The sequence below is a fragment of the Bos indicus x Bos taurus genome, chromosome 2 (assembly GCF_003369695.1).
Source record: "Bos indicus x Bos taurus breed Angus x Brahman F1 hybrid chromosome 2, Bos_hybrid_MaternalHap_v2.0, whole genome shotgun sequence".
In the NCBI taxonomy this organism is placed as follows: Eukaryota; Metazoa; Chordata; class Mammalia; order Artiodactyla; family Bovidae; genus Bos; species Bos indicus x Bos taurus.
The window spans coordinates 130,755,632-130,779,986 of record NC_040077.1 but is presented as its reverse complement, the minus strand read 5'-3'; the positions used below and the strand labels follow the sequence as shown (position 1 = coordinate 130,779,986).

General features: G+C 56.5%; 1 protein-coding gene across 11 annotated transcripts in view; it reads right to left on the bottom strand.

Annotated features, from left to right (window-relative positions):
• Positions 1-24,355, bottom strand: part of RAP1GAP (RAP1 GTPase activating protein) — a 70,297-nt gene that overhangs the window by 25,173 nt on the left and 20,769 nt on the right. For 10 of the 11 annotated variants that reach the window (XR_003507406.1, XR_003507405.1, XR_003507396.1 and 7 more), the window contains one exon: positions 7,147-7,240. Coding sequence is in view for 2 of the 11 variants with exons in the window: in XM_027521229.1 (XP_027377030.1) it covers positions 7,147-7,240 (94 nt within the window). In the remaining 9 variants the exon portion in view is untranslated. Of the gene's footprint in view, positions 1-2,601; positions 2,696-7,146; positions 7,241-24,355 lie in introns of those variants that run through there. The other variant, XR_003507402.1, reaches the window with a different exon arrangement.

Sequence of the window (24,355 nt, the reverse complement as noted above, 5' to 3'; positions counted from 1 at the left end):
AGTCTGACCAGCTGCCTCGGGCTGTCCACCCAGAGTCCAGGACCCTTTCCAGGCAGCCCACCCCAACTGATGCTCTGCCCCAAAGGAGGGCCTCAGATGAGAAGGCCATGACCTTCAGGGAGAGACACACCTCCCTGTCACCGCAGGAGTGGCAGTGCCACGATCGGCCCACGAGCCCCTCAGAGGAGCCCCAGGTCGCAGCTCCAGAGATGAACCCAGCTGGGATCCTGGGGAGGGTCGGTGGTGCCACCCACCTCTGGAAGGAGGACCCCACCCTCCCCACCAAGCAGTGTGGGCTTTGGGGCTGTTGGGGGGCCGAGAGAGGATGCTGAGATGTCCCACTGGCCTGATACCTGAGTGTGAGTGCACACACCCTCACCTACCTGTGTGTGAGTGCACACACACCCTCCCCTACCAGCGTGTGAGTGCACACACACCCTCCCCTACCAGCGTGTGAGTGCACACACACCCTCCCCTACCTGCATTTGCGTGCACACACAGCCCCTCCTCCCCCTCACATGGCCACCGGGCTCTCCCGAGGCCAGCCTGGGCACACACGGGGTTAATCCAGCCATCTGCCAGCTGTGCTTGGCAGCTTCGGCCTCTCCAGCGCCAACTCCCTACGAGCCTTCCTGGAAGGCGGCATCCTTGCTGGCTGGCAGGGCTGGGGGCTGGGCCTGGGAAGCCCCTGGAGTCTCTAGGAGCACGCCCCTCCCCCAGCACCTTCAAGGCCTCAATTCAGTCGGCTCCTGCTGTCCAGTGGGGGCACCTCTGGAGCTCACACACACGTGCCGTGGGGTTGTACACCAGGAAGCACATATGCCTTCTCTCTCTCTCTCTCTCTCTCTCTCTCTCTCTCTCTCTCTCTCTGGATCAAACACACACAGGCCTGCACGCCAATATTTAAACACGGTCTCACTGTACCAAAGAAAGCAAACACACAGAAACCCACCGCACAAACCCACCAGGTCTGTGTGCACCACTTCTTAGACTCAGAGCTACACACGAACACACACAAACACATATCAGTGTTCTATGTCACACAACAGCACACTTCCTCACACACACACAGGTCCAAGTCCCCCAGGAGCCACACACACAGAGGCAAACCCATCCCTGTGTTTTGCTCTGCTTGCTTTTAGTCGCTCAGTCCTGTCCAACTCTTTGCAGACCCCACGGACTATAGCCTACCAGGCTCCTCTGTCCATGGGATTTCTCAGGCAAGAATACTGGAGCAGGTTGGGTTGCCATTTCCTTCTCCAGGGGATCTTCCCAACCCAGGGATCGAACTCCAGTGCCTCCTGCAGTGGCAGGTGGGTTCTTCACCACTGGGCCCCCTGGGAAGCCCCACCCATATGAAAATCTGTGCAACTGCACCAGTAATTGCACACAAAGCTACACAGACACCACACGACTGCTCTCAAGACCGTGTTTTGAGCGATACAATAACACGCGCTTGCAGACACAGGCAGGTATGTTCATGGAAGCGGAGCCACAGAGCCCCACCCCCACCCACAAGCTCACCGTCCCCGTCAGAGTCACACACCCTGTGTAACAGACACGCCAGACTTGATCCCACAGCACTCGGAGAAAAAGAAAAAAAGCATGCAATAGCTAGGGGAGTGCTTAATTGCCAAGGATGAGGGGCTTGGGTCTGAACCCTCCCCCCAACCACGCAGACAGAGCTCTGTGAGAGATCACCAGACACGGACACCCCTCGTGCACCCCGCTGTGAGGCCTGCCCACAGAAACGCCCACCCTGGAAAACGCACGACAGGTGTCCCAGGAGATGGGTGACCTGCGGCCCTCGTGGCCACACCCGACACTTGAGAGCTTGGAAGAGACAATTCCACAGCAGTGCCGGCGGAGACCACAGACTCACAGTCCAGGCAGGCAAACACGCCTGTCAACTAACACGCTGTACAGCGAGCAGCGTCTGTTGTACCTTGTTCAGCAACAGCGGTCGTGTGCCCGAATGAGCCACACAGCCTCGACCCAGCACAGGCCCAGCGCCGGCCATCCCGGGGCACCCGTGTCCTCCAGGACACCCCACTTGGGGTGACCTCACACGGCCAGGAGCAGGCACCAGGAGTCGCAGCCACCTAACACTGACACAGGGCTCACTGTCACCCAGGGCACGCACAGCAACAAGTGACACCGCAGATCCAGCCTCACTCGTGCACCAGACGCCCTGACACAGGAAAGGCTGGGAGCCAAGTGGCCCAGGGCTCCAAGCAGAGCCTGGTGACATCCAGACCCCTCGTTAAGGGGGGGAGGGGATGATGAAGTGGTCCCAAGGCTATCGCGTGCGCGCGTGCACACACAAACACACACACGGAGTGCCCCTCTAGCCCAGAGCCACAGCACCACCATGGGCACTCTGTTGCTCAGGCAGCTGCAGAAAGAGCCCAGGGCCTGGGACCCCAGGACAGGGGTGTGCCCTGTGGCCGCGGTGGCCGGGTGTCAGACCAGAAGCGAACACACCCTCCATGACGGAGCCTCGCACACCCGCCCTGCCCGGGACAGAGCCCGCCGGGCTCCGAAGAAGTTGGGCCGAACCGTCTCTGGCGGGCACCCCTCGGCCTTCGCCCCGGTCCTCACCTGCCAGCCGGCCCCTGCAGGCAACGATCCTCTCCGGGGACGGCCGGGGGGCGCCAGGGGCCGCGGCTGCGCCATCCCGAGCCCGGCCCGGCCCCGGCCCCCCGACCCCGGCGTCGCTCCCACTGGCCCGGCCGGCTCCGGCCCGCGCGAGACGCGCCTGGGTCCCCGCAGCGCCGAGCTCCGCGCTCGCGGCTCCGGGCTCCGGCGGCGCGCTGCCTGCGCTGGGCTCGCCGGGCGGCCGGGCCCTGAGGGGGCGGGGCGCCAGGTACGGGCGGCGCGGGGACGGGGCGGGGCTTCGGGCATCCGGGGCGGGGAGACGGGAGGCCCCGCCCCGCACGGGCCCGGGACACTGCGCCTGCGCGCTCTTGCCGGCGCCCGAGCGGACACCAGAGCACCCGGTCTGTCCGGTGCGTCCCTACCTGGTTTCCTATAACGTCCTTCTTCTAACCTCTCTTAACCCGGTCCATCCTAAAGGAAATCAGTCCTGAATATTCACTGGAAGGACTGATGCTGGAGCTGAAACTCCAATACTTTGGCCACCTGATGCAAAGAACTGACTCAGTGGAAAAGACCCTGATGTTGGGAAAGATTGAAGGCGCGAGGAGAAGGGGACGACAGAGGATGAGATGGTTGGATGGCATCACCGACTCCATGGACACGAGTTTGAGTAAACTCTGGGAGTTGATGATGGACAGGGAGGCCTGGCATGCTGCAGTCCATGGGGTCTCAAAGAGTCAGACACAACTGAGTTACTGAACTGAACTGAACCTCCTCTTGGGTACTGTGCCTTAGGGCCTCAGAGATGGGCTTCTTGGGCTGGGCTTTGAAGTCGGGAAGGAAGCGGCGGGGATGGGAGGCTTAGGTTGGAGACAGGGGTTTTCTTGAGCATCTGCTTAATGTTGGACCCTTTGCAAGTCTGATCCTCTCCCCACAACTCAAGAGGTAGGAATGTTATCCCCATTTTACAGAAGAGAAAACTGATTCCAAGAGATAATGTATGCTCAAGATCACACGGCTAAGAAAAGATAGAACTAGCAATCCACCTCCATCCCCACCAATGCCTGACAGGCAAACTGGTACCCTGGTTTCCCCAGGCCCCAGGCCCATACCTGTCCCTTACTGCCCCTGACCCTGGGGAGAGGGCAGGAACAGGGGTGGCCAAGGCCCCATGCGTGGAGAGGACTTCAGGATATGTGGGTTCTAGCTCTGACCTTGCTAACCTTGCTGAGTAGACTTGAGTAAGCCCTTGCCATCTCTGTAGGCCTCAGCTTCCCCATCTGCAAAATACAATGCCTCCGCAGGCCCTCCAGCTGACCCTGCACTGTGTCTGCCACTGTGAGTGGGGGCAGGGCCGCAGCACCCCCTCCCCAGACAGATGCTGGGAAAGCAGTAATTGCTTCCTGAGTTCTGGCCAAGTCAACACCAGCTGCTTCGGACCCTACAGGGCAGGGCTGCCCACCAGCTCAGTACCCAACCTCTCTTCAGCTCCCTGAAGGAGTTGTTGGCAGCTACACACCACCACTCTCCATCTCAGGGCCAAGGGCTCCTGGAAGGAAGGCACTGCACCTTCCTTTCCCCTAGACCTGGCCATGGGTCAGGCTGGAGCCCAGGAAGCCAGCGGGAACCCTGGAGATGTGTGTTCCAGACACAGCGTAGCTTTGTTTTTAATAATTAACAGCAGCAAATATTGATTTATGCAGGCACTTTCAGGCCTGAGCGCTTCCGGGCACCCATCAAAATGCAGCCAGAGAAACATTCATTCCCACACGGGGAGGAGGCAAGAGCTGCTTGCATCAGTGGAGACGTGTGTGTGCCAGGAGTGGAGAGTGCGCCCACGTGTGCCTGCAACTGTGTGTGTGTGACTCTGAGAGCAGATGTGACTGTGTGTCTGTACACATGTATCTGTATATACATGCGTGTGTACACGTGCAAATCTGATTACATCTGCAGACATGTGGATGTGCCCGTGTGTGTAGGTGTGGGTAGGCTGTATATGTAAACAGGTGCAGATTTCTAAATCCTCGAGTAGAAAAACCCCTACAAGGGAACAGGGTAGGAGGGCCTTGGGTAGCTCTGTGTCTCTACAATGTGGCTTCCCAGAGAGAGAGATGTCCCTTCTGGGTGTTCTCTCCTGCCCTGGGAACATAATGAGGCCAATCATCCCTCAACTTCCTGATTGTAACTTTCCAAGATTACTTTCACAGTCATCATCCTTTTGCAAATGGGCCTAGTGGGTAGAGAAGAAACTGTCCCCTCTATTTTACAGACAAGGACCTGAGGCCCAGGGAGGGGCAGGGCTTTGCCCACTGATGCACGGAGGTCACCTGCTCCTCAGACTGGCTCCGCCATCAACATTAATGTGAGCAGAGCCGGGAGAGGGGGACGGAGAACATGTCACAGACCTGGGACCCCTCACCCCTCCCTGGTTTGCTGGGGACCCAGATGGATCACTCAGTCTCTCTGGGCCTCGGTTTCCTTTCCTGTCAAAGGAGAACAATCCATCGACTGTGTCTTGATCCTGGGATGGGTGTGGGCTGTGGGACGGGGCAGTCTGGAGCCCGCAGCCGTCTGAGCCTATGTTGGCACAAATGGAGGCTTCCGGCCGAGCTGGGCAAGAGGCCAGGAAGCCTGGGGGAGACAGCCCAGCGCTAACCTGAGCAGGCAGGACTCAGGGAGATGGGCTCTGCTAACCCTCATGTTTCTGATGGGAACACTGAGGTGCAGGGAGGGGAAGTGAACCCAGGCCTCCTGCCGGATGCTTAGGGGGACAAGGACTGGGAACCTCACTTCTGAACCCAGCTGCCATGGAGTCGCTCCCTTCCAGGTCCCAGGATCCACATGGCCCAGTCTTGGGCTGTTGCCCAGGCACAGACAGCAGGAGAGGATCTCAAGGACCCCCTGATATAGTCCCTAGGACCCACACTTGGACCCCCTTGGAGGTGGTGATCCCCCGAAAAGTACAGTATTCCTTGGCCATGTACCATTCCTGACCTAGGAGGGGTACATAACTCTTGTTCCAGGTCAGAATTCTGGGCGAGAAGCTTGGCATATCCTGTGTCTGCTATTTATTGGCTGTGTGACCTTGGGAAAACCACTTTACCTCTCTGGGCATCTGGATCCTTATCTCGAGAATGCCTACCACCCAAGGTTTGATAAAAGGACTGAGAAGCACGATACCTGTGCACACGCTTTAGGATCCGAAGAGTGTACTACACGAGTGAGAGCTTACTGCCCTCGGCATTAGAAATTCCACCAGACTAGGCACCCTGCTCAGACTACATGAGTTCCGGTCCTGGACCCATCACATCCTACCTGTGTGTCTTTGCGCAAGTAACTTAACCTCTCTTAGCTTCGATTTTCTCATCTGCAAAATGGGACTAAGAGGAGTATTAATATAAGTCCACAGTAGTTATAGTTTGGGGACGAAATGAGATCCTGCATGCAAAACATTAAGAACCCACCCATTAACTATTAAGCCCATGCTGCTGCTGCTGCTAAGTTGCGTCAGTCATGTCTGACTCTGTGCGACCCCAGAGACAGCAGCCCACCAGGCTCCCCTGTCCCTGGGATTCTCCAGGCAAGAACACTGGAGTGGGTTGCCATTTCCTTCTCTAATGCATGAAAGCGAAAAGTGAAAGTGAAGTCGCTCAGTCGTGTCCAACTCTTAGCAACCCCATGGACTGCAGCCTACCAGGCTTCTCCATCCATGGGATTCTCCAGGCAAGAACACTGGAGTGGGTTGCCATTTCCTTCTCCAATGCAGGAAAGTGAAAAGTGAGAGTGAAGTCGCTCAGTCGAGTCTGACTTTTAGCGACCCCATGGACTGCAGCCAACCAGGCTCCTCCATCCATGGGATTTTCCAGGCAAGAGTACTGGAGTGGGGTGCCATTGCCTTCTCCGATTAAGCCTGTAGTAAATCTCAATAAATGCTTGTGGTTATTACTACTGATCCCCTGAAGAGGTTGTTTAGTTATCTATCTCCTAACCAGACCATGGCTCCTTGAGAGCAGGGTCCGTGTCACATCGATTTCTGGCACCTCAGCACCCAGCAGAAAGTTGACACAGGTCATGGGCCAGGCAAACATTTGATTTCGAGGATAACAAGAACAGCCTCATTTACAGGGCTTTTACTCTGTGCCAGATATTATGCACAGTGTTTTATCATCACTTTTTCACACTTTACCCCACCTCACAGGGCTCCTCTGAGAAGCAGCCCTGTGAAGTGGGATATTCTCATTACACCCGATTTACAGCTGAGGAAATGGATGGTATTGTCGATAATGAAGATAAGGAAGAAAAGCTGTTCGGCCAGTTTATTCCCAGCTGTTTCTCCCCCCAACCTTACTACAGACCCTGGTTCAACCTCTGAGACTGTGTCAGGTCCATCACGGGCAAGGAGCGGTATCCCCTTGGGGGGCTAAACCTCAAGCCCCATCTACCCAAACATTTGGCCTCTGCCCAGCAGTCACTCTTAGATATCTCCTGGCCCTGGGGTGGGGGTGGGGGGTCCGCCAGACCGGGGGCCACGGGCAGGCGAGCACTTACCTTAGGTTGGAATGAAGCGGTCTGAGAGGGAACTAAATCCACTCTTGGCAGGTCTAGTGCCTGAGGGAAGCGCTGGTTCTGCCCATCACTCCTCCTGGAAGAGAAAAAGAGTCTGAGGTCAGGGAGGGCCCCAAGTCGGGAGATCTGTGAACTTTGGGAGGAAGAGTCATTCTCAGAATTGGGGGATGTTAGGGGAACAGATTTCAGAAAGGAGGGGAACCTGGATTCCCCAGGAAGCAGGAGGCGAGCAGGGCTTCCAACCTTTCCCAGAGGTCACAGTTATGGACAAAGTGTCCCTGTAAACTCTCCATGAGGCCTCCCGAACCCACACTCCCAAATCACTGCAGATGGTGACTGCAACCATGAAATCAAAAGACGCTTACTCCTTGGAAGGAAAGTTATGACCAACCTAGACAGCATATTAAAAAAACAGAGACATTACTTTGCCAAAAAAGGTCCGTCTAGCCAAGGCTATGGTTTTTCCTGTGGTCATGTATGGATATGAGAGTTGGACTGTGAAGAAAGCTGAGCACCAAAGAATTGATGCTTTTGAACTGTGGTGTTGGAAAAGACTCTTGACAGTCCCTTGGACTGCAAGGAGATCCTACCAGTCCATCCTAAAGGAGATCAGTCCTGGGTGTTCATTGGAAGGACTGATGCTAAAGCTGAAACTCCAATACTTTGGCCACTTCATGCGAAGAGTTGACTCATTGGAAAAGACCCTGGTGCTGGGAGGGATTGGGGGCAGGGGAAGGGGACGACAGAGGATGAGATGGTTGGATGGCATCACCGACTCGATGGACATGAGTTTGGGTAGACTCTGGGAGTTGGTGATGGACAGGGAGACCTGGCGTGCTGCGATTCATGGGGTCGCAAAGAGTCGGACACGACTGAGTGACTGACCTGAACTGAACCCATACTCCAGCCAAGAGGATGTCCACAGCCCATTCTAAAGATGGGCAGACTGAGGCAGGGGTTGGGGGTTGCTGTATAGGGCTGAGCCCTGACCTCTGGACTAAGCAAGGCACACCCGTCCCTGAGCCTTTAGGGAGACAGCAGCCTTCAGGCTGAAAAGCCACCTGGGCCATTGCTACTATTAATGACAATAACAACAGCAGACACTCACTGGGCCAACGACATGCCAGGCCCCTGCCAAGCCCCTCTTTCAGGCCCGAGGGCACAAGAAGTCATCACACTGGTATTCCCAGTGTACAGGTGAGGCCCCAGAGGTATGCAGAGGTCCCATAGCTGGTCAGTGGCCGAACCAGCATCTGTGTGATGCTTGACTGACTCCAAGCCCAGACTCTGGGCCCACACCCACACCCTCCCGAGGACAGGAAGCAGGTCTGGCGAGGGTGAAGTCAGCTCCTGTTATCCTAGAAAGACTGCCGAGGAGGCCGCTTCTGGGGTCAAGGGGAGGAAGTGCCCAGTGGCTCCCGGGACCCAGGTGGCCCAGGACGGGCAAGCAGGCCCGGCTTCCACCCACTGCCGAGGGCCACCCTGACGTGGCTGCTGCCCCACCCCAGTCCCTCAACCAAGGCTGGTTCCTGGGAGGGTGAGTCATTCAGCCCACGGCCCGCTTGAGTCAGGGCTGAGACCGCCACACCCCAAGAGGGGAAGGGACTGTGGAAACCTGGCCCAGGAAGGAGACCCTGAGAGAGCTCTGTGTCCCCTCCCGCTCACCTGGGCCCAGCTACTCAGGGAGCAAGGCTCAGAGGGACTGTCCATGGCCCTGGTGGGCTAGCGTCTTCCCAGGGGACCCTGCACTGGGCGGTCTCGATGCACAGGACAGACATGGTGGCAATGACGTTTGAGGCCTGTGACATCGTTGTAGGAGAGGTACGCCCAGGCACTTACTGGCTGCGTGACCTTAAAACAATGACGTACTCCTCTCAGCCTAGGTTTCCAGAAAAAAATTAAAAAATTGCATCCTAGAGCCTGGGCAGCTAGAAGGTGTTCACTCAATGAATTCTTTCTTTGATTCATTCGCTCGTGGTAAACTCTGCCTTCCCACATCAGGGTCTCATTAAGTATTTGTTAAACGGATGAGTGGGTGAATGAGTGAATGTTGGCAGTAGGCAGGCATTAAAGGTTTGTGAGAAAGAATGGCCTCCACACGGGTTTCTGCAGATCACAAGGCCCGGTGACGTGGGGAGAGACTGGGAAGTGAGGGTGGGTGGAGAGAGGCCCACAGAAATGGTCCAGACACATTCCACTGAGGCTGCCACGGGGACCCTGCAGACAGACCGAGTGCCTGGAACTGTGTCAGGCGTGTTACATCCTCACTACTCTGCAGGGAGGTCGGCATTATTTACCCCTCCCTTTTATATATATATATATATATATTTTTTTTTTTTTTTTTTTGGCTGCGTTGGGTCTGAGTGGCAGCACACAGGATCTTCGATCTTCCTCACAGCATGCGGGATCTTCGGTGTGTCAGGCCAACTCTTAGTTGCGGTGTGTGGGATCTAGCTCCCTGACCAGGGATGGAACCCCCCTCTGCATTGGGAGCGTGAAGCCTTAGCCACTAAACCACCAGGGGTTTGTAAACCAAAAGGGGTTTGTAAAAAAAAAGAAAACAACCTTTTTTACAGATGGAAAAACTAAAGCTTAGAGAGATGAAGCCACATCGCCGAGCAAGCGGATGACAGAGCCAGAATTTAAAATCCGTGCCCTAGACCGATCAGGGCCAGTGCCAGCAGGATGGACAGCAGAACCTGGAAGTCTGAGAGCTGAAGCCAGGGGATGCCGGCTCCCCTTGACCGTGAGGACCACTGTGCTGGGAGGTGTGTGCCCATGACCGAGCTATTCCGATGCTCTGCTTCTGTCCGATGCTTCCCACACCCCAAGGCTCCGGCTGTGGCCACTGCAGGTCAGCCTGGCAGCAGCTCCCCCACACGCTCCTCTTCCAGCGCTGGCCTCAGTTTCCCCGTGTCCTGCTGCCTCTCTCACTCAGGACTGCTCACGCGGGTGCAGTCCTTGGTAGGTCTCTCAAGGCAGGTGGGCTCTGGCTTCTGCCACAGCCCCTCAGCTCTCCACTTCCTGGCGGGCCTGAGTCTCCCCCTCACGGGCAACTCCTCCACCTACAAGGTCACTGCCGGGGTCCTAAGATGCCGGGCCCAGGAAGGCCTCCGGGATGAGGATGGACCAGGAGGTCTGAGGCTCTCGGCCCTGCCTGCCCCCACCCATCCCAGCCCTGCAGGGATTCAAAAACCACAAAAACAAAAGCCACAGCCTCCCTGTGCCTTCCGTGATTTTTATTAATCCTCACAGCTCCCCAAAGAGGCAGGTGCTCAAAAACCACCTGCTTTATAATCTTTTAATATTTATTTTAAATAAATATTTAAATAATAAATATTTAAAATAACTCCAGGTCTCAGTTGTAGCACACGGGACCTTTAGTTTCGGCCCGTGGGATCTAGTCCCCTGACCCAGAGATGGAACCCTGGCCCCCTGCACTGGGAGTGTGGAGTCATAACCACTGGATCATCAGGAAAGTCCCCCAAACCACCTGGTCTTTGCACCACAAGGAAACTGAGGTTCAGAAAGGGATACAAATTCGCCCAAGGTCACACAGTTAATGATGTAGAACAGGCATCTGAACCCAGGCTTGTCACTCCAGAGCCAAGGATCTGGACTTCGGAGCATGGGCGGCCAGCCCTGTGGACCCAGCAGGTCAGATCGGTGAAGGGAATAGTAACAGTAACAACGCCAACGGCAGCCAGTGCTGATACAGGACCAACCGTGTGCAGACCCTGCTGGACCGGCTTCACTCGTATCCCCTCATTTAATCCTCATCTTTCAGAGGAGGCAACTAAGACACAGAGGTTAAGCAGCAGGTCCAAGGTCAGGCTGATGGTAAGCGAAACACAGGGGATCCAAACCCCTGAACTTGGATCGAGACGCTGCCCTCATGCTCCACTATACTATCTACTCCAGTGCTCTTGCCTGGAGAATTCCAGGGACAGAGGAGCCCGGTGGGCTGCAGTCCATGGGGTTGCAAAGAGTCAGACACGACTGAGCGACTAGCACACTGGCTCACAGTAAACAGCCGTTGCTGAGTAAATACCTTTGGAGAAATGAGTAAACCCAGCCGCTTGCCTCCCCTCTGCCGGCTTCCTCCTCCTCCTCCTCCTCCTCCTCCTCTTGTCCTTCCTCACCTCTCACACACTCCCACCTTCCCAGCCCACCCTTCCTTCTCCTCTGCCTGTGATCTCTGCATTCCTCCTCCTATTTGGTCATTCTCTTCCCTCTCATGAACCCGAATCTCTCTGTCCCTCCCCTTTCCTGCCTATCTCACCCTTGTCTCCTCCTGGTCTCCTTCATTTTGTTCACATGCAGCCCCCAGTCTCTGCCCCTCCCTACTTCTCTGGAAACCTTCCTGACCCTATGGCCTGGCTCAGTTTATTTTTTATTTATTCTTTAATTTTTTGACCATGCCACCTGGCATGTGGGATCTTAGTTCCCCAGCCAGGGACTGAACCTGTGCCCCCCTGCAGTGGGAGCACAGCATCTTGACCACTGAATCACCAGGGAAGTCCCCCTGGCTCAGCTTAAAAATGCTTTACCTTCTTCCCACACACACAGCAGCTGGGAGGTGCCCGGGGCTGACGGGGGACATGGGGAACTCTCGCCACTTCTTTCCCGTGGCCAGGACCGCAGTCATATCTGCACAGTGCACTACAGTTTGCACAGGCACCATCTCAATCACCATGGCAGCTGTGTGAGGTTGGGTTATCATCAGCCTTCTTCCAGATAAGAAAACTGAGGCTCGGAGAGGTTAAGGGACAAGCCCAAGGTCATTCCAGGCAAAGGGTGGTGCCAAGGTTTCCCTCTAGTTCAGGGCTCTACTACCACACCCACCACCACTGCTCTCAAGGCAGGCTGACCCCACTGTCGCCCAGCCCCCAGCGGCCTCCCCATAGCAGCCCCTGGTTCTGGCCGCCACCAAGCATCTTCCCGAGGTCCCGCTCCAGTCCTGCCCTGTCTGGCCTGGACATTCCTGGACACAGTAATAGGCAGCAGCCAGAAGGGAGGTGACTTCCCCAAGGTCACACAGAGAGCTGGAGCCAGCCTGGAGTCCGGGCCAGGTACACTCCAGGGTCACCTTCAGGCCCTACAGGTGTGTGGCCTGCAGCCAGCTGGCTGTGGCTCCCCTCCCCGCTGGAGTGTCCGTCTCCCCCTGCGAAAGGGTGGGGCAGGCTCCCAGGCGGGATGGGCCAGGCCGGAAGCCTGCCGACAGCTCCTGGGTTTCTTGGCAACTGTCACTGCACCGCCTCCCCCTCCCTTATCTCCACGTCGAGGTAACAATAATAATTGCTGTGTCGTGAGTGCAGCTCTCTGTACTTTTCAAAAGCCCTCTTTATCTGCTCACGCCTGGGAGTCTCAGCGGAACTGGAGCGGAAGATAAGGCAGTCACTAGGATCCTCCACTCCCAGAAGGGTAAACTGAGGCTCCGAGAGGTTAAACAACCGTCTGGAAGTCACCCAGTGAGGCGGGAGCAGCTGGGGAGCTAGAACCAGGCCGCGCCCCAGTCCAGGGCCCCAGATGCTGCACTAGGGGGTGGGGGTGGGGGTGCGTTTTAGGGGTGAATCCACACACTGCAAAAACTCAGGTCAGATCCAGAGTGCCCTGAGTCACCCAGAGTGACCGGGGAGACGGGGAAGGCAGAGGACAGGGGACTAGACGCTGCCCTGGTCGCTTCCCACCTGTTAAGCAGCTGGAGAGCTGGGGGGTGGGGGCAGGGGGTCCTGTCTTTTTCTTTGACCTATAAAATGAGAGAGGACGTAGCCACTTCCTAAGCCACGGATTAGAGTAAGCCCAGCAGAAGTGGTGGTATTATTATTATTATTATTATTATTAGACACTGTCCCAGACAGCCCGGCCCTTCAGGGCATCAGAGAAGGGGCTGGGGCATCCGGTGAAGAGGACTTGGCCCTTCGGCCATCCAGCAAGAACTGCCCCAAATGGAGCTCCCTGCACCCCCCACGGTGGGCCTGGCTGCTGAGGACTCGCCCAGCCTCATCCCCACACACCCCCACTTCCTGCCCTCACCTGGCTGGGCTGCAGGCAGCTTTTAAAGACCAGCCACGCTGCTTCCCACCGCGGAGCCTCTGCACAGGCTTCGCCCTTTGCCGGGAGCTCCTTTTTCCTTCTTTTCCTCCCAATAAACTATCCATGCTTTAAAATTCAGTTGATGATACAGGTGAACCTGTTTGTAGGTTCAGGGCAAGAGTAGAAACACAGATGCAGAGAATGGACACGGGTGGACACACATGTCCCACATGGGGGGGACATGTACATACCACCACGTGTAACATGCATGGCTAGTGGAAAGCTGTGGAAGGAAACAGGGAGCTCAACCAATGCTGCGATGACCTGGGGTGGGGGGCGGGTGTGGTTTGTGAAGGGTGGGAGGGAGGTTCAAGAGGGATAAATATGCCTGATTGAGGCTGTTGTACAGCAGAAATTAACACAACATCAGCAATTATACTCCAATACAAAATAATAATAATAAATGGAAAAAAAGTAATTCAAGGGGAAATTTGGTGATCAGAACAGGTGACACATGACCACCCAGACAGGAGGCCTGTGACGAGGAGCCAAGCAGGGGCTGGACAGCATGCACAGAAGCTGGGAAACTGGACTTGGGAGGGCTTGGCGGGGGCGGAAGAGGGGCTCAGCCAGCCAAGATGGATTTGTTGGGGGGGCTAAGGCCTAGGGCCTAAGGAGCCCAGGACAGCCCATTGCTGGTGACCAGAGGTCAGGGTTCCCTGGGTCCCCCTGGTGCCCATGAGACCAGCTGGTTCTACCAGCCTGGTGACACATGTGGGGAAAGGTGCAGACCTCACCGTGAGGAGAGGTGCAGAGGGCTCCTCCTGAAGACCCTCAGACCTCTGAGACAGGGCCCTTGGGAGGGGGCCTGCCCCTCAGCAGGTGGCCTGTCCCCCAGTCACAGAATCAGGTCTGAGGGACTCTAATCTCCCGAAACCAGAGATTAGAGGCCACCCTGGAACTGCTCCCGCCCCCGGGGGCCACAGAGGCCCATTGTCTGCAGAGCTCAACCATCCGGCACTGCTTGCCCCTGGCCCTGCCAAAGGTGCCAGGGAAGGTAGCCAGGGGCAGCCGTGGGCGAGTTTCTGAGAGGCTGGCCCACTCCTCCGGAAGCCCCTGGGGGGACGGAGAGGGGACACAGATGTGGCTGCTCCTAGATCGCCTTTCCCCAGGCACCTCTGACCTCAGCCGGGACTCAGGAGGGTGCGTCGAGGGCAAGGGGATGGTGCGGGGTGGGGAGCCAAGCGCTGTGATGCCCAGTAATCCTGACCACAAACCCGGATCGAGGCTGGTATCGTCACACCGTGTCAGAGACAAGGAAGTACAGGCTCGGGAGGTTGACAGATGGGCTGGGGTCTCACAGCCACCCAAGGGCGGGAGGAGAGGACCTGAGGTTCCAGGCAGGGCCCTGGGGGAGCAGGAAGGTGGCACAGGGGGCCCCCACCCCAGCTCCAAGCTGGCTGACCGCCAAGACACCCGGATCCCGGAGCTGCGCCAGGCGGCGGCCTCCCGAGCAAACAACAGGTTGGCAGCCCCGAGAGGAGGTCACGGGATGGGCCCCCATGCGGGGGCACAGCACCCAGGAGCCAGGCCTCCCATCCGCCAGCTGCCCGCCAGCGCCTCCCCAGCCCAGGTGGCCCGAGGCCCGCAGTGGCCCAAAGCCTGACCCTCTGCTTGCCCAGGACTGGCTCCTCCCTTGACCCACGGGGCCTCCTCCTGCTCCAGAATAACAACATCTGCTCGACCTGCCCAGCACTTTACAGTTTACAGACTTCCTTTGCTCCCGACCCTCTTGACAGCCTCACAAGGACCCGGAGGCAGGGAACGCTACCTCAATTCTACACGGAAGTGGAGCAGAGGTGATGACTTGCCTGAGGTGTCACCCCTGAAGCCCCAATCCAGCTGCTCGCCTCCTTGCCCACGTTGGCATGGGACAGCTGAGCAGTGGGCCCCCCTTAGCTCCCAGGGGAAGGGCGTGCAGGGCCCTTCCCAGTGCCCATGCCCGCCTCCCCCCCATGCCCTTGCCCAGCCTCTGCTGCCCAGGTTGCCCACATCTCCAGGCGTCCCTTCGCCCGCTCGCTCCATCACCCCCCACCCCCTTGTGTGCTCTGCATTTCAGTGCTTAGTCACTCCCTTGGGACTCCCGTCCTGACACCCTCTCCGGGGCCAGAGAATAGTGCCAGGCGTGGGTATCAGAGCAAGGGTGGGCCGGGCCTCCCCTACCTCAAAGCAAAGCCCGGTGACACCGCCCAGAGCTCTTCTCTGCCCTGTGGCCTCCCTGCTCAGACACTGCACCCTGCAGAGGGGAGGCCCTGTTAAATCCGACCCTCTCCCTCCTAGCCAATGGGTTTTGCCGCCTCATGGGCTCCAGCCCGCTGGTGGGTGGAAGCTGAGTATACAGTAGGTGTCAATACATTATAAATAAGGTCCTGGCAGAGAGAGAGCATCACTTCAGAGGTGTGGGCTCTGGAGTCAGACTGCCTGGGTTTGTATCCTAGCTCTGGCACTTAGCAGCTTGTGTAGGGGGGCTTCCCTGGTGGTCCAGGAGCCAGGACTCCATGCTCCCAAGGCAGGGGGGCCCAGGTTTGATCCCCGGTCGGGGAACTGGATCCCACGTGCCGCAACGAAGACCCGGTGCAGCCAAACACATAAATAAAACACCAGCAGCTATGGGACTTGGGCAAGTTATTGAACCTCTCTGAGCCTCAGTTTCCTCGTCTATAATATGGGGATAACAGTGGTGTCTGCCTCCAAACGTTGACATGAGGGCCATGTTGAGTTCATACATGTAAAGTGCATAAACATTCGCCACAAGCACCTCCTGACCTTCCCTTCTCTCTTCCTTTTTTCCCTCCCTCTGTGGGCTGCTGCGGACTGAGACAGGGCTCCCGGGTGAAAGTCGGGAGATGGGAGACTAGGCTCCAGCACGAGAAGCAGTGCAGCGAACAGAGCCACGTAAGGTAGGGAGCACCTGTCGAGCAAAGGCAGGCACGGGTGAAGGGGGAGATTCCAAAGTACGGGAACCAGAGGAGTAAGGGGGGCACAGGGCTTCACTAGAGGACCTGCCAGGCGCCTGCCCCATGTGGAATCGAGTCCTCTTGACTCTCCGGCCTGTGGTCAAGGGCAGAGGCGGTGGATACGTTCTTTCAAGGGAATGGACTTCCCTGGGTCTCCTGGGGCACATGGATGGCCTGCCTCTCCCATTAAAGATGAAAACGTGCACACTCTGCCCCAGTCACTCCACTTCTAGGCATTTATCCTCCAGAAATGCTTACCAAAAAAAGACACAAAATGACACGGACAGAGACCATTCACTGCCGCAGGGTTTGCCGTGGCTGAAATCTGGAAGCTGGTTACATACACACGGCACGTGCAAGCCACGGAAGGCCATGCGGTGATGACAAAGGAGGTCTCGAGTCCTGACGGAAAAGGGGATTTGAGGCCTGTTGTCAAGTGAAAAAAGCAAGTAGCACAACAGAAATCTCCCTTGTTAAAAATGTTCAGTTACAGGTAAAAGCTCACATGAGTTAGCTCTAGGAAACAGGATGACCAGGGCTTTCTGTCTTCTACAGGATACATTTCTCTGCACTGTTTGAATTTTTATAGTGAGCACGTATTATTTTTGCCATCAGAAAAAAATAAAAGATTAAAAACACTGAGCCTCACGTGTCAGCTCACTGAGACTCTGACTCTTTTTCTGCAGTCACCCTGAGAAGGAGATATTCCTCACTCCAAGGAGAGGCTAGCCCAGGGGACATTGAATACCACGATGGCCAAGGTCACCCCTGGCAGGAGTGACAGAGCTCGGCTGTAGCCCTCGTTCTGGCTGACTCTGAAGCTCACGCTCTTCCCCCCACACCAGGCAGGGAGGAGGGAAGACAGGAGAGAAGCTGCCCAGGATGTTCCCTGGGACTGAGCTGTCAGGTCAGGGGAGCGTGGCCAGCCGGGGCCAGCCTGTGTGGGGACCAGGCTGTCTGCCTCATTTGCAAATGCAAATAAATGCAGGCTCTGCTGCAGGAGTCAGGTCCCTGCCCTGAGCTGCCCCAAGCTAGCAGGCTGGCAGGCGCCCCACCCCACCCCTGGAACCACTCCCCAAGGCCTCAGCATCACCAGGCCAGTGGGCACACACTGGGGCTCTTGCAAGTGCCTGTGAAAGTACTCCCTAAACTAGAAGCCGCCTTTCACGTGCCAGGATGATGGGTTACGACCCTGCGTGTGGCGGGGGAGGGGGCCATGTGCACGTCTGTGAACATGCGGAGTGCGCAAAGGGCCCCGCACCACACCATCAGCGAGCAGGGGGGCCGCACGGCTGCCACCTTTGCTGGGAGCTGGCACAGGCCTCCCTGCAGCGCTGCCTGGTGGCAGGGCGTGTGCGGTGAGGACGGGGGTGGGAGGCCTGGCAGGAACGTGAAACGTGGGCAGGAGAGAAAGCGCTCGTGTCTGGGGCGTGTGTGGGCTGCAGGCACGCACTTGTACCGATCATGCCATCCACCTGCCGAAAGGCCCCTCGTGGGTTCCCGCCACGTGCAGGGTGGAGATTCGATTGCCTCACGTGGCCCACGAGGCCCTGAGCGTCTGTCCCCTGTCCCGGCCTCCGCACACACTCTGCGTGCGTGCTAAGTAGTTTCAGTCGTGTCCAACTCTTTGCAACCCCATGAACTGTAGCCCACCAGCCTCCCCTGTCCATGGGATTCTCCAGGCAAGAATACTGGAGTGGGTTGCCGTGCCCTCCTGCAGGGGATCTTCCTGACCCAGCGATGGAGCCCACGTCTCTTACATCTCCTGCACTGGCAGGCGGGCTCTTTACCACTAGGGCCACCTGGGAAGCCCCCTTGCACACACCATATACCCTCCACCTGTTCCACCCTGCCTGGCTCCTCCCCACCCCACACCTACATGCTACAGTCTTATCCAGTCTTTCTGGAGCCCCCTTCCCAGGCTGGGTCGGCCTGCCCCTCCTACCCTGACCAGCTTTCTCAGAAGCTGTCCCCGGCTGTCCAGATCTGTCAGTCTGGTTTGCACTTGTCACAGTGTGATTATCAGATATTCCCAGCCTCTCCCACCAGAAACCGAGCTGGGACCGGATCTGTCTGGGGGCCGGGTGCGCCGTCGATGCCGGACGCCGGTCTGCCACGTGAACGAATGTGTACATAACTGTGGGCTCGCAGTAAGCTGCCGGGACTGAAGTCGAGTCTAGGCATGTGCACAGGGAATATGCCTGTGTGTGTGTGTGTGGGGGGGTGGCATCTCAAAGAACCTCTGGCCCACAGGAGGCCAGATCTGGGACTTCTGGCCGGGGCACTCCGACTGGTGCTCAGGCCCACGCGGGCTGCAGTGAGAGAGAAAGCCTGCCCACGTTCCTCTGCAAACCCCTCCTGAAACAGTCCGGCCCAGGGTCTCTGGACCCGACCCTCAACACTTCTGGGTGGTGGTCAGGCTGGCCCCCTGCCTGTGCCCTTCTGCCCACACCCCTCACCTCCCCCGAGGCCCGATCCCAGCCTCGCCTTGCATGGCTGCCCACAGTGCCCACGGTGCCCCCCTCCCCGCCTGCCTCGTGAGCAGCAGTTCTTGATCTGAGAGGAGATGGGCCTCCCACCCCCGCTGCCGGCTCAGCCACCTAACCCCCAGCTGCCAGGAAGTGATCTGGAATATTCCAGATTTGGGGAGAGGAAGGAATCTTGTTCCTGCCTCAGGGCCTGGACACATACTCTGCCCTCTGCCTGGACCGCCCTTCCCACAGTCAGCTCCTTCCCATTCAGGCCTTGCGAGGCCCTCCCTGATATCCTGAGCAGAGGTGGGCGCCTCCCTGCCCTGCCCCTCACTACCCACTGCCCATCTGAAATCATTTGCTATTAGCGCGTCTCCCGCCCTGGAAGGCGACCTGCGTGAGGCCAGACACTGGGTCTATCAGGTTCGCTGCTGTAGCCCCGATTCTGAGATGTTACGTGACACGTGCTTGGGACTTGATAAGTATCTGTTCAATGAACAAGTGGCTAGTGGACACCTGAAAGGTGAGGCGAATACTGTTCCTGTTTACAGGTGTGGAAATTGAGGTTCAGAGAGGTTAAGCCTCTAGCCCAAGGTCACACAGCAGACTGGGTCCAGATTAGGAACTATCTGATTCCACTAGAACCCCAGCACATCAGAGGGTTTTGTAGCTAAACTTCCCATTGCACAGACAGGAAAGTGAGCCTCAGAGAGCGAGAGAACTGATTCTCCAGGTCACCAGGGCTTCCCGTGGTCTGACGGAGCTGCACTCTTAGGCTGGGCTGGACTTTAAAGCACCCCCTCTTTCCTCTCCCTCACCCAAAGACGGGGACACAAACAACCCCTCTGCACACAGGAAGAAACCGCGGCTCAGCCAGGGAGGCACTGCCCAAGGTCACCCCAGCCAGGACTTGGTGCAGACCTGGCTGGCTGCAAAGCCAGCGTTCTCAGGGTCAGTGTCAAGGTCAGAGCCCAGGGCTGAGAGGGTGCTCACGTGTGGGCAGGTCTCGCTTCCCGGCAGGCAGTGAACTTCCAAAGAGCAGAGTCCACACTCTGAGTGATTCTGACCCCACTGCCAGGGCCAGCTAGATTGTGGGGACAACACGGCAGTGACCGTGATTGCTGGCATCACTCTGGTTTTTGACCTTGGCACGCTGTATCTCACTCAACCCCCAAGATGATCCTCAGGGCAGGTGCTTTTATTGTCATTATTTTACGAGACCTGGAGAAGTTCTCCTCTGCTGTCCACAGCCAGGAACGCACAGCAGAGAGCACAGAGGTTTCTGCCATGGGGAGGGCAGTGGGTGATGGGCGGCCCCACGCTGGCTTGGGGCTTCAGACCCTCTGGGGCACCCAGAGGAAGTCCCAACAGGGCTGGCAGGGGCACGACCCCGTGGCGGCCTCTCCCACCTTCTGCCCCCAGCTCCAGTTCAGTCCTGTACCCAGCACATGCCACCAAACGCTTTTCTCCTTCATGTTGTTGACCTGCCTCTTATTGGAACATCCTCTTGGCAGTGGCCCTCCTCCCCTCCCACGCACACAACACACTGCCACGCAACCCACTTCTGGGTCACCTCCTCCAGGAAGCCTTCCCTGATTCCTAGGTGTGGGGGAGGAGCGCGTCCCTGAGCTATCGAAAGTCCCCACATCTGCCCTCTCAACACGTATCACTTCTCCCCACCTTCAGAACTGTCCCTTTCCTTATTCTCTGGCCTGCCCTTGAATTCCACGAGGCCCGTGGCCTTGTCTGCCACTTCCATCACCTCAAGGCCCAGCACAGGGCTGGGTTGGCCCTTAGAGGGTATCCCCACATTAAATATTTGTTGAATTAATTTGCTAAATGAATGAGTGACTGTCTTGGGAGAGACCCTGAGCAGAGGAAAGCCTTTGTGAGATTTGGGAATATCAAAAAGGTCTCCTCCTTAATCACTTCTCAAACGAGCCACCTCCACAGTGCAGAAAATTCGAGCACTAAAAATTTTAAAGAGTCTCTCTTTGGTTTAATGAGTCTTTTCTCTCAAAATGCAAATGCTCACAGAAAGGAAAAACATCCACTGAGTCCACACAATGAACTGATTTCATTCTAAGTCCTCCTTTGGGGTAAGCAGCCTGGTTCTTACTATCATGGACAATCCGAGGTTCAGAGAAGCAAAGTAGTTTGGGCAAGCCCACACAGCGAGGAAGAAAAGATGAAGTTGGTATTTCAACTCAGATCTGCCTGAAAACAGAAGCCCTATCTTTCCATGCACCTCCCGAACAAAAGGTCTGAGCCTGAGCATCGCTGGGATATAGCGCAAGCAGGGCCAGCCAGACTGGGAACCTTGGTTGGGGGAATCCCTGCCCAGAGCCGTGGTGGCAGCTGTGGGCACAGGAAGCAGCGACTAGCCCCCATTCTGTGCTCTGCGAGCTGCCCACCAGGGGCCAGCCCACCAGGTACATAATAGATGAGGAGGCCCAGCAGGCTGGGCCCACCTGGCATTTCAGAGCCACTAATGAGGCCAGCCTTGTGCTTCCTGCAGCAGCACACAGGCCCCCGGGAGCCTCTGGCTCAGAGATTATAGAAAGGAGCCCCCTGAGGATGGGGGCTGCCCATTCAAGCCGCCCACTCCACAGCCGCCAGGACAGCTGGGGCTAAATGTATGGGTTCAGACTGACTGGGCTGCCAGTCTGGGTTCACCACTCACTGACTGTGCCCCGGGGCCAGCCAGGTCCCCTCTTGGAGCCTCAGTTTCCTCATCTGTAAAATGGGACATGGACAGTAACAGTCTCTACAGTGTAAAGCCAGTGTGAGGACAGAATGAAATAATTCAAACGAAGTCCTCAGCCCAGGGCCTGGGACCCAGAAAATGCTTCATATATGGGAGCAGATGGTACCGTGACTGCCATGGGATCTCAGGAACCAGATGGGCCTTCCTGGGGGGGACACACGAGGCCAGGCAGTGACCCCTGTTTTGGAAGTCCTCAGGATCATCTCACTCTCCATCTCCCCTCCTCACCCCATAACCAGGATTTCTCTCATTTCTGTGGCTTCCATGTTTCTGGCCAATGTGCTTCCTTGGCAGGAGGAAAAGCTGGACTCAATCCAGCCTTTGCCAGCTGTGTGACTTTGGGCCAGTCTTCAACATCCTGTCTTGGCTTTGACCTTCAAAATGGGGACACTAAAGCCAACTTTCAGGACTGTCATCATGACTTAATGACCCCAGAGCAAAAGGCCCAGCAGACACAGGCACTTAGTCCTCGCCGGGTCCTGCCTCCCCCTCCCAGGGTCCAGCTTGAAGCTTAAAGCTGACTCCCCTCTTCCCAGGGTATTTCCAGAACCAACCTTCCCTGTTCAGCCCTGCTTAGCCATATCCCTTCCCCCACCACCTGAAAGTGCAAAGTGAAAAAGTGCAGGTCGCTCAGTCGTGTCTGACTCTTTGCAACCCCATGGACTATACAGTCCATGGAATTCTCCAGGCCAGTATACTGGAGTAGGTAGCCTTTCCCTTCTCCAGGGGAATCTTTCCAAGCCAGGGATAGAACCCAGGTCTCCTGCATTGCAGGTGGATTCTTTACCAGCTGAGCCACCAGGGAAGCCCAAGAATACTGCAGTGGGAAGCCTGTCCCTTCTCCAGTGGATCTTCCCAACCCAGGAATCAAACCAGAGTCTCCTGCATTGCAGGGATATTCTTTACCAACTGAGCTATCAGAAAAGCCTCCATATTTAATGTCCCTTACAGCTGCAGAGCCAAATTAATCCACTACTCCGGCTGGATGTCAGAGCCACTACACTGGCTCCTAATCCTCCCACTGGGCCTCATTCCTCCAACATTTGCACACTTGTGTGTTCCTCCACTGCAGATTGCTAATGAGGGGCAGAGGGTAGGGGAATCCAGCCATGATCACACCTGGCCTCTACCAGGCTTCACTGCTCACTTGATTCAAGCTCCTAATCTTAACTTTTTTTTTTTTTTAAAAAAGGGTGGTGAAAACCTTGCCTCCTCCAGGAAGCCCTCCTAGCCTACTTGACAAGTTTTCACCTGTTCCACTCTCTGGACACATTCAGTTCAATCCCACAAACATTCATTAAGTGTTTACTGCGTTTAGGTAGCTGGGCAGGACTGTGGAGGACAGAGAGATGAAAATAATACAGTCCAGCTTCTATGGGATTCATGCTGAAAACTGGGCCTAAGTCAAAAGTAACTCAAGCAACATCTGTTTTCAAGGACCTCGGAGCCTGCCTTGTGGCACAGTGTTACATGCATACTTTCAATACAATTGAGGTCACCTCACTGAAAGATCCAAGTCAGCGAATACTGTTGAGCAGCAAGTGGGGCTCAGAGAGGGGAAGCGAGCTGCTCAAGGCCTCACCACTAGTGTGTGGCGGAGGCAGATTCAAACCCGTGTCTGTCAGACTCCGAAGGCTGTGCATTCCCCACTGCCCCAGGAGGGAGCACTAGCATCGGCTCTACAAGCACAATAAGCAGCAGAAAGGTGTTCAAGGAGAGAGAAAAGGTGTGTGCAGATCAGGAAGGAAACACTCAACAAACAGTGATAAAGGCGAGCTGGGGGACTTCTCTGGTGATCCAGTGGCTAAAACTCTGCACCCCAAATGCAGGGGCTGAGGGTTCGATCACTGGATCCCACATGCCACAACTAGGAGTTCGCACGCTGCAACTAAAAGTGAGGTCGCTCAGTCGCGTCCGATTCTTTGCGACCCCATAGGCTGTAGCCCACCAGGCTCCTCCGTCCATGGAATTTTCCAGGCAAGAGTACTGGAGTGGGTGGCCGTTTCCTCCTCCAGGGGATTTTCCCGACCCAGGGATCGAACTCGGGTCTCCTGCATTGCAGGCAGATGCTTTACCATCTGAGCCACCAGGGAGGCAGCCAAATAAATATTTTTTTTAAAGGAGGCCTTGTGGAAATGCAAGAGGAAGGCAGGTCAAGAAGAGGGTGCAAAGTGGCCAAAAGCCTGGAGGTGGTGCTCATGGGGCCATATTCTCATCAGTAAGAAACACAAGGCATAAGAGAAATGAACCCCAGGCTGGAAGGTGAAGTGGAGACAGGCCTTGAATACCAGGAAATCACAATTAATAGTCAAAATGACTGCCCGTTTACAGAGCACAAACTCTATGCCCAGGCACAGGCTGGAGGTGAAGCAACTGGCTTGGTGATGGGGGAAGGGAGGGCCCAGGGGCTAGCACCATGGACAGTGGCCCCAGCAAGGCGGGGGTGGGGCAAGGCCTCGTGGATGCTGGGTAAGTCCTGGTCCTCCCAGAATCCTACTTTGTAAATGTGTCAACTGAGGCCCAGAGCGGGGAAGGCACTTGCCCAGGGTCACACAGTGGTTAGCTGCTCTCACTCCTAGACCTCTACCTCTGACTCTTCATTCAGGCCTCCCTGGAATGAGCCTTCTGAGTCACTCCTCCGTCTCCAACTCTTCCCTCAAGCGCATCTATCAGATCTGCCCTTTGGCCTGGAGGTCCTAGGGGCAGAGCAAGTGAAACTCTGGGTTCTGCACAGAGCCTGGAAGATGGAGATTCAAATCCCAGTTCTGCCACCGACTAGCTGCGTGAACTCAGGGAAGTTCCTTGTCCCCTCTGTGCAGCATTGCTCTCATCTGTAGTTAAGGCCAATAGTCCCTGACTCGGAGATACGGTGAAGATCATGTGAGAGGATGCAGGTCCAG